This window comes from Solenopsis invicta, chromosome 14 (assembly GCF_016802725.1).
Source record: "Solenopsis invicta isolate M01_SB chromosome 14, UNIL_Sinv_3.0, whole genome shotgun sequence".
In the NCBI taxonomy this organism is placed as follows: Eukaryota; Metazoa; Arthropoda; class Insecta; order Hymenoptera; family Formicidae; genus Solenopsis; species Solenopsis invicta.
The window spans coordinates 4,733,524-4,743,690 of record NC_052677.1 but is presented as its reverse complement, the minus strand read 5'-3'; the positions used below and the strand labels follow the sequence as shown (position 1 = coordinate 4,743,690).

At 39.7% G+C, this 10,167-nt stretch overlaps 1 protein-coding gene across 1 annotated transcript; it reads left to right on the top strand.

The window, feature by feature from the left end:
* Window positions 1-5,529: 5,529 nt before the first annotated feature.
* On the top strand, window positions 5,530-8,286 carry LOC120359478. Its single transcript, XM_039457057.1, has one exon. The coding sequence runs from the start codon at window positions 5,530-5,532 to the stop codon at window positions 8,284-8,286; it is 2,757 nt and encodes a 918-aa protein (XP_039312991.1).
* Window positions 8,287-10,167: the final 1,881 nt, after the last annotated feature.

Genomic DNA, 10,167 nt, shown 5'->3' with positions numbered 1-10,167 from the left:
ATCCTCAATCTACATTTTCATATATCCTATTCTTACCTTCTTTCCTTACTTTCTATTCCTTTCTGCCTCCCTCTTTATTAGCCACTCTACTCTTCTCTCTTTTTCTGTTAAGTCGTCCACGATTCACTCTTTTCCATCCCTCAACTTCGTCTTTCCATTCATCACATCAATTTTCTCCCTCACACTCGCAAATTTCACCCATACCATGACCCCTCCCCCCTTATCTTTAATCCCTATCCTCCTCATCTCTTCCATTCTTGCTACCGCCCCAGTTGCCTCTATTTTTTTATCTCTCTTTTTAATTCCTCTTTTCCCTCTTTTTTTACTCTTATCCCCTTTATAATTATATTCTTCTTCCTCTCCTTCCTTTCGCTCTTTTCCCCTTCTAATTCTAATCTCCTCATCCTTTCTTCCAGTTCCTTCATTTCACCTTTTCCCCTTACCTGTATCTCTTCCCCTTTATCCTTCTCTCTTCCTCCTTTCTCCTTCTCCATCCTTCTCCTACTTTTCTCTATATCCTCCACTCTTCTCTCCAAATTGTCTACTCTTTTCATCATTTCCTCCATCCATTCTTTCATCTCTTCCCTACCTTCCCTCAATTCTCTCAATTTGCTTTTCATTTTCTTAAAATCTTCCCTCACTTCTCTTAATATCTCCCTTAGCCCTCTTTCTTCTTGTCTTACTGGCAATCCCTTATTGCTCCTTTTAAAGATTTCTTCCTTCTCTACTCTGGTCTCCTCCCCCTGTTCACCCTTCCTTTTCTCTCTTCTTTTGAACAATTCTTGCAGCGGCGCACTATTTGATCTATCCCTCATTAGACCAGAAAATCCAATAAAAATTTAATAACAGTAAAAATAAAATATTTAATATAAATTATTATAAATATAATTTTATTTCATAAATAATATATAGTAAACACACCGATCCTGTAAAATACGGAAACACATTTTTGGATCTGGGAGACTTTTTTAACTTTGAGAAGCTGTAACTTTGATTACAATCAATATTTTTCTACAATTTTTATTTTAAAACAAAAGTTCAAAATTTCAAGAGTGTGACTGCAAAATTGGCATTGACAAAAAATAATTTATTGTGAAGTTATAAAAGAAAAACCATTAAGCAAAATGAAGAAATTAATCAAAAATCCACGTTTTTTTTCAAAAAATCATATTTTTGCAACAAAAAACGTTTAAGGACTTTCAAATACGGCGTTTTAAAACTAAAGAGTCACACTTTCAAAATAAAATTTGGCAAAGTCATTCTTTTTAAAAAGTATAATTATGTAACATGGAGAATATAAGATATTTTTGGGCATTTAAAAATCCACTTAAAAAAAAATTATATCTTTGCGACATAAAACTTTGAAGAACTTTACAATACGGCGTTTTAAAGTTATAGATTCATACTTTCAAAAAAAAATTATATTATTGTCATTTCTATTAAAAAATGTACTTATGTAACAAGGCGAATATGAGGTATTTTTGATTAAATCGTGTCTAAAATTGAAAATTGATGTGTTTCATGATATATTTGATAAAATACTCTCTTTTCTACAACATCTTATAGTATTCCAACTTTAGACAGAGTATATGCGAATAACATCTGCAAACTGACCTGTTCAAACGTATTTTGTCCATCTTTTTTATGTAAAATACTCACAAAAAAGTTTTATTTACACACTATATAGGTCGCATTGATCCTAACAAAACTTTGCTGCCGTGCCATTCAAATTCTAGTTGACCAAAAATGTTGATTAACCATATCAATCAAAAGAGGAGATTTCAAACTTTTTTTACACGTCTTGGTCCAAACCTTCTATTTCATTCCGTCTTCACATAACAAGCGTTCAAATCTTCATAGAGGGTTTCTCAGACTCACTTACGTGTTTAAGGGGTAAGATTGGTAAAGGAAAAGAACACAATAAAACTTAATTTAATTAAATTGTTTTAATTTATTTATTTCATACTTTTTTTATATTTTTGTGGGAAAATGCAATCTATCTTTGTGCACAAGGCAAATTAAAATGCGTGGTTAAAAAATAAAAATGCAGAATGAGAGAGAAAGAGGAAGAGACGAATCCGATCAAATTTGAACGTGTATACTCACTTATTATTCTGCACAGCAATCAGCTTTATCTTCACAAAGATAGAATATCCATATTAAACTCAAGATTTTCCTCTTTTCTTCTTAAATCACATCACTTGTCACATTCACTGCAATCATTCTCTTAATCGAAAATTACTAACGCATCACTTTATACAAATCACTATCGTCAATTACTATTAGTCACTACTAATTACAAGTGAGAATTACTCAAAAAAAAGAAACACGTGTTTACATAACAAACACACGACACGTGTTTACAACAAAGAGGTTAGGTTAGGTTATATCCTCTTTGCTTCACAAGCAAGCAGTCGACTAGTTTTATTGTTCACTGCGTAATCAACGTTCTAAAAATCAGAACGCGATAATTAAAAATTAAAAATACTGTTGCGCCTGTGACCATAAACTTGAAGATTTTACCGTCATCCCCGACGAGCCCTCAAACGTTGCATTCGCGGGCCCTCGCGGCTCACGTTTCTCGAGCGACTGTCTCTTGTCTTATACCAAACTCAGTTTTTCGGTCGTCAAAAACCGGAATGACCTTGAAATCTTCGAGATCACGGTCACATACACGTGTTTCATTTTTTAAGTAATTCTCACGCGTGATTAGTAGTGACTAATAATAATTGAGGATAATAATTTGTATAAAATGATTAATATTTTTTGATCAAGGAAATGATTGCAGTGTATGTGACAAATGATGTGATTTAAGAAAAAAAGAGAAAAATCTCGAGTTTAATATGGATATTTTGTCTTCGTGAAGATAAAGGCTGATTGCTGTGCAGGATGATAAGTAAGTATACACGTTCAAATTTGATCGGATTCGTCTCTTTCTCTTTCTCTCTCACTCTGCATAGTTATTTTTCAATCACGCATTTTAAATATGGTATTTTTGACTAAAAAAATATTTTTTACACGTACAAAATTATTAAAAGCAAGACGTCAAATAATTAAATATCGTTTTTAATTCTAGCATTATTTTAGTGTTACTGTACGAATTAATAAATAAATAAAAATAAATGAGAATGAGAATGGGATAGAGACTTTGAAAGAGCGGAAGAGAAAGTGAGAGAAAGGGGGGAAGGTGTTGTGCCCGTTCGGCCGAGCTTGAGAAGCTGGCCGAAGGAAGATTTATCGATCGGACAAAAAGGAAGCGCGGCCGGCTTTTGTTCTTTGGTTTTTCGAGACGCGGAGCTGTCAAGCGACATTTAAAATAATTCCGCTATTAATTAATTGTATATAGCCAATTAATTAAAGTCAGTGTTCTTTTATAAAAGAGAGTGTTCAATTATTTCGTGCTGTGTGTTTGTGTGAGTGTTTTTGCGTGCTCGTCTCGTCGAGCATAACAAAGGGGAAAAAAGCAGTGTTTTAGCTGTCAGCTTATCCCCACGCAACACAAGGACGTCCTTTGGACGTCCAATGGACGTCGCGGTCGGACATGTCTCGACGTCCAGATGACATACCAATTGTGTCTTGTAGACGTCTAGGAAACGTCCTTCGGACGTACAATGTACCGCCTTCTGACGTCAAATGGACGTCATTAGGACGTCTCAGCAGGACATAAAAAGGACTTTTATGGACGTTGTTTGGACATTATTTTATATTGCGCGATTAGGACTTTATTTAGTAAAAAATGATATTTATTAGTAAAAGTGGTATTAACCCTGCCGAAAATGTGCGATTAAAACCGATTAAAAAAAAAGTAGTCCGAATCGATCGAGATTTCTGCACCGAAAATATGGTGTTAAGACAGATTAAAAATATTTTAAAATCGGAACCCAGATAGATTTATTAAAACAGAATACATTAATATAAAACGTTATAAATGTTTAATTTACAAAAAGTATTTCTTGTATCCGAACTTCCGTTTCCGGTTGATTGGGTGTGAGTTGACAGCGTGGTTGAGTGAAGGTGCGAAGTGCGATTGTGAGAGGTGGAGTAGAGTAGTGAGAGTGAGTGTGTGAGAGGAGCTAGAGGACGTGACGAGGAGGGTGGAGGAGTGAAGGGAGAGAGGGGCTGAAGGGGTTAAGGTAATAGGGAGGGAAGAAAAGTCGGGCGATAGTGAGGTTAGGAGGTAAATTAGGAGTTAGGTAAGAAAGAAGTGAGACAGAGAATCTAGGGAATTATCGGAGAGAGGCTTTGGGCATAGAGTACAGAGAATGGAGAGAGATGATAACGCGGTTAATAAGGAGCGTGACGAAGCACAGATCGTGAGGTGTATGATGGAAAACATAAAAGGGAGAGTGAGAAGAGAGAGATTGGGGAGCGCTGAGGAGCATATGAAGAGGAAAAGAGAGTGGCTAGGTAGAGACTAATTAGGAGACAAGGAGGAAGCAGAGATATTTAAAAAGAGTAATCAGACGGTCAGATCACCGCAAGAGGGAGGGGGGTTAGAGAGAGAAATAAAAGAGTTAGTTGCCAGTTTGAGAGAGGAACTAAAGTTAGAGGTGAGAGAAGGTTTGGAGGGGGTGAAGGAGAAAATAAGGAGGACAGGGGAAGGGCAGAAGGAGACGCTAAAAAAGGAAGTGGAGAAGATGAGAGAGGAATTGAGGGTCAGAGAGGAAGGGTGGAGGAAAGAAAAAGGGGAGTTGATAGAAAGAATTGGGAAGTTAGAAAAAAAGTTAGAGGAGGTTAAGGAAGGGAATTTGGAGAGAAGGGCGGAGTGGGATAGGAAAAATGAGGAAAGAGAGAGAGAGGGAGGGGTGGAGAGGCGGAGGAAGAAGAATGGAAGGAAAAAGTAAAGAAGCTAGAGAGAAGATGGGAGAGTAAAGAGAGAGAGAGAGCAGGAGAAGGAACGTGGTAGTAAAAGGTTGGAAAGAAGAGAGGGGGGAGGCAAAAGGTGAATTAGAGGAGCTGTTTAGTCGGCTAGGACTAAGAAGCAAGGTTAAGGTGGAGGGGATAAGAAGAATAGAAAAGGGCAGGAGAGAAGGTGGATGTATGTTAGTAGTGACAGTAGAGAAAGAAGAAATGAAGAGGGAGATTTTGGAAAATAAATGGAAAATAAAGGGGGGAAGGGGAATTTGGATAGAGGAAGACCTGACATGAGAAGAAAGAAGAACGAGATGGAGGCTGAGAAGGATAGCAGTTAGTGAGGAATTAAAAGGGAGGAGAGTAAAAGTGGGTAAGGGGGGGATTTGGATAGAGGGGATATGGTGGAGATGAAATCAAGAGAAAGAGGAATTGAGGGATGGGAGAGGGAGAAAATGGGACGGGGACAAGGAAAGGGGAAGGGGGTTGAGCGAGGGGGGGAGAAGGAAGAAATGAGTAGGAGGGAAGAAAAAGACAGGGGGAATAATTGGAGGGGAGGGGGAAAGGGGAGTTGCGGAGACAGATAGAGAGAACACGGGGATGGGAAGGGAGAGAGGGGAAAGGGAAAGAGAAGAGAGAGAAGTAAAGGGAGGAGGGAGAGGGGAAACGGGGGGTAGGATGGAGAGGGGAAGGGATGAAGGAGTCAGTATAGCCTTTTGGAATGTGGCAGGTCTGAGGAATAAGGATAAGGAGTTTTGGAAAGGAATGGAAAGGTGGGAAGTGATGGTATTGATAGAAACATGGATAGAGGAAAAGGGATGGAAATATATTGAAGGGAAGTTACCGAAAGGATATGAGTGGAAGGTACAGTGGGCGAAGAGGAGGAATAAGAAAGGAAGAGCGATAGGGGGTATGATGCTAGGAATTAGGAGGGAGTTGGTGGAAGGGGGTAAAGATGACCGAGGGGAAAGAGAGGGGATCATAAAGGGGGAGTTTAAGTATGGGAGGGGGCGATTAAGAGTAGTAGGAGTGTATGCAAATCAGGATTTAGGAGAGAAATTAGAAGGCCTGAGAGGTTGGATGGAGGAAAAAGAGGAAGGGATAAGAACAATATGTGGGGGGGGGGATTTTAATGCTAGGACCGGGGAGGAGGGAGGGAAACTAAATGAAGACGAATGGGGGGAGGAAGAGAAAGGGAGGAAGTCAATGGATAAGAAGGTGAATAAAGAGGGAAGAAAGTTGATAGAGTTTATAAGAGAGAGGGGATGGTGGATTCTAAACGGGGGAATAAGCGGGGATGAGGAGGGTAACTGGACATATTCAGGGGGTAGAGGAGAATCAGTAATTGATGTTATTTTAATAAATGAAGGTGTGGAGGAGGAGATTGAAAGCTTAAAGGTAGGGGATCAAATAGATTCGGATCATCACCCAGTGATAATAAGATTAAAAAAGGGAGAAGGAAAGAAAAAACAGAAAGGAAGGAAGTACAAGGTAGGGCATAGAGGAAGATGGGATGAAGAGGGTAGAGAGCGGTTTAGGAGGGAGTTAGGAAGGGTAGAGGTAAAAGAAGAAGGGGTGCAAAAAGGAATAAAAGACGTAGGAAGGAGAATAAGAGAGACGTTGGAAAGAATGGAGGAGGAGGGAAGAATGGTGGAGAGTAGAGGGAGAGGTTGGTGGGATGAGGAGTGTAGGGAGAAGAAGAGAAAAGTTAGAAGGACACTAAGAGAGTGGAGGAAGGGGTGGAGAGAAGGGCAGGAGTATAGGAAAGAAAGGAGGGAATATAAGGAGATATGCGAGAAGAAGAAAAGAGAGGAGAACAGGAGATGGGAAAGAGAGGCAGAAGAGGCAAGATCGGTGGGGCAAGTGTGGAGGATAGTAAATAGAGAAAGGAAGAAATGGAAGGGGATAGACAGAGAGATAAAAATGAAGGATTGGGAAGAATACTTTAAGAGACTGATGGGTGGAACAGAGAGTAGGGTGATGGGGGGGGTGGGAAGAGAGGAGAGGCTGGAGGGAGAAAGTGAGTTGAATAGAGGGGAAATAGTTTTGAGAAAAATAAAGGAGGGAAAAGCGATAGGGATGGATGGGGTACCGGGAGAGGCTTGGAAGTATGGAGGAGAAGAGATAGATGAATGGATTTGGAAAATGTGTAATAAGATTTGGAGGGGTGAAGGATGGCCGAAGGATTGGAATGAAGGGGTGTTAGTGCCAATATTGAAGAGGGGGAAGGGTAAAATAGTGGGAGACTATAGGGGGGTGACGATCATGCCGACGATGTATAAGATTTATACAGCGGCATTGGCGGAAAGACTAAGGGAAGAAGTGGAGGGAAAAGAGTTGATCCCACCGAATCAGACGGGGTTCCGAAAGGGGATGGGGACACTGGATAACATATACATTTTGAATTATTTGGTGAATAGGCAGATAGAAAGAAAGGAAAGGAAAATGATGGCAGTGTTTGTTGACCTGAGAGCGGCGGTTGATTCGGTGGACAGGGGAATTCTGCTAAAAGCAATGAGAGAGAGGGGGGTAAGAGAGGGGTTGGTGGAGAGGGTGGCAGAGGTCTTGAGGGAAACGAGGAGCAGGGTAAGAGTAAGTGGAGAAGTAGGGAAAGGTTTCTGGACTGCAAGAGGAGTAAGACAGGGGTGCCCACTAAGCCCCATCTTATTCAATTTACTAGTAGCGGACTTAGAGGAGGAGATGAGAAAAGTGAAATGGGGAGGGGTGAAAATAGGGGAAGTTAGAGTATATACATTGTCGTACGCGGATGACGTGGTGTTACTGGCGGAGGGGGAGGGAGAAATGAAAAGTATGTTAGAGCGGTTGGAAAGGTTTATGGATAGGAAAGGTTTGGAAGTAAATGTTGAGAAGACAAAAGTGTTGAGGTTCAGGGAGGGGGGCGGTAGGATGAGTAAGGCGGAATGGAGATGGAAAGGAAAAAGGATAGAGGAAGTGAAAGAGTATAAATATTTGGGGTATATGTTTCAAAGGAATGGGGGGCAGGAAGCACAGATAAGAGACAGGGTAGCGAAGGCGGCGGCGGTTAAGGGACAGGTGTGGGGTATTGGAAAGAGGAGATTTGGGAGGGACTGGAAAAGGAGAGTATGGCTGTTCGATACCTTAGTGTGGACGGTAATGGGGTACGGAGTGGAAATTTGGGGATGGAAGGAAAGGGAGGGGGTAGAGAGATTACACGAAAGGTATCTGAGATGGGTGTTGGGTGTAGAGGGAAGAACGGGATATTTGGTGAGAGAAGAAACGCAAAGAGAGAAGTTGAGAGGTAGAGCGGGGAAAAGAGTTTGGGGGTTTGAAGAAAGACTGGAGGGAGGGGGAGGGAAGCTTGTTAGCAAGGATGTGTTTGGAAGAGTTGAAGGAAAGGATGAAAAAGAGAAAGGAGGGATCAAAGTGGGAGAGGGAAAGGGCCAGTTTTTTTAGGGAGAGGGGAATGGAAGCATTGGATTGGGAGAGAAGGAGGAGGGCTGAAGGGGTGGACTTTGAGGAGATAGAAAGAAGGGATAGGGAAAACCAAAGAGAGGAGAGGTGGGAAAGGATTAGAAACGGGAGGTTTAGCAGATGGTACGGAAGAGTAAAAAGAGAGGGTATTCCAAGATATCTAGAAATGGACTGGGGGGAGAGTATGTGGAGGAGATTAGTAAGATTTAGGCTGGAGAATGAAATATTAGAAGGAAGATATTGGGAGGAGGAGGATAAAAAGTTGTGCAGGTTATGTGGGGGTCACTTGGAATCCTGGGAACACGTGTGGGAGGAGTGTAGGGCATGGAGAGAGGGAGGGGAGGAAACATGGCAGGAGGCGTGTGAAAGGATTTTAGGAGAGGAGGGAGAGGGGGAGGGGTGGCTGAGAGAGGTGGAAGAAGAGAGAATTAGAAGGAGGGGGAGGAGGGAGGGGGCGAGGGGAGGGGAGGATTTGGGAGGATGGGAGGGAGAAGGAGGGTATGAATGAGAGGACGAGTGTCAGAGAGGATGTGAGTGAGGGGTGAAAGGGCAGAGATTGTAAACGGAAGCGGAAGTCCCTAGGGTTGCGATAATGAGAGAGAGAGAGAGGCATTAGGTAGGAGCGAGCGTAATGGCCGGACAGGCAGGGCATGCGTGCGAGGCGGTAGTAGTATAAGATTAGAATAAGAGTAGGCTAAGTTAGATGTAAGTTGACCTGTAAGTATATGTAACCTCAAGGGGATCATAAATATATTACATACATATTTCTTGTATCCTTTTCGTTAAAAAGGACTAAAAAAAGATTAAATTTGAATTAAATATTTAATTTTTGTACAAGATTAAATAACAATACAAATTGTTATTTACATGTAAAAATTATAAAAATTTATGTGGAACAGCGTTCCACACACACACGTCACATTTGAAAAGATTGAGAGCGAGTATTCCTCTCGAGGTTACAACAAGCAGCTCCTAAAAGTCTTACTGAAGTTATGAACTGGGGAGTCGGCGGTGGCGCCTAGATATAACGCCCGTGGCCGCATTCGACTCACGAGAAGATCTCTCGCGGCGTGGCCGCCTAGCGGTGGTGCCAGCACTCACTTGTTAAATTCATTTCAATCCGAAATTACAGGATTTCATAAATTATAATTAAATCAAATTTTAATGTATACATGTATTTGATTCACAGAATCATGTAAACAGATATGATTCTGTAAATCAAATATATATACCTTGCTGCTAAATGTATAATTACTTTCTTTATAAGTTTACGTTCCAAAACGTTTTTTCCGAGAAAAATTTTACTTGATATAATATACGTTATTATTTATTTATATTTTGAGTAAGACTTTCCTCACAAATAAAATAGCCATTAAATAGCATATTAAATTAATCGTTATAGTATTATACATATGTATTAAATATTACATAATTGAAATATTATATATAATGAAATATTAAATATTAACGAATAATATATTTTATTAAAAAGCTATATACTGTATATTAAAGCTTCTCATATTATCAAAATTTGTAGTTTATGTTTATATATGGTTAAATATATCATTTGTTAAATATTTTTTAACACGAAAAATTATCTTTATAATTTTATAATTTATAAAATTCTTGTGTTATAATAATAATGATAATAATGATAATAATAAAAATACTCAACTTCATTGACATATATGTATATAGCGGACCTTTTCGGAACGTACCACTAATATCTGCTAGACATTTAAAGGACGTCCTTAGAACATCTTCAAAATGTCTTATTTAATATAAAGAACAACGCAATTTTCGAATGCATATTTATTATGTATGTATACATAATATGTTAAATATTACGAATCATCCCAAATA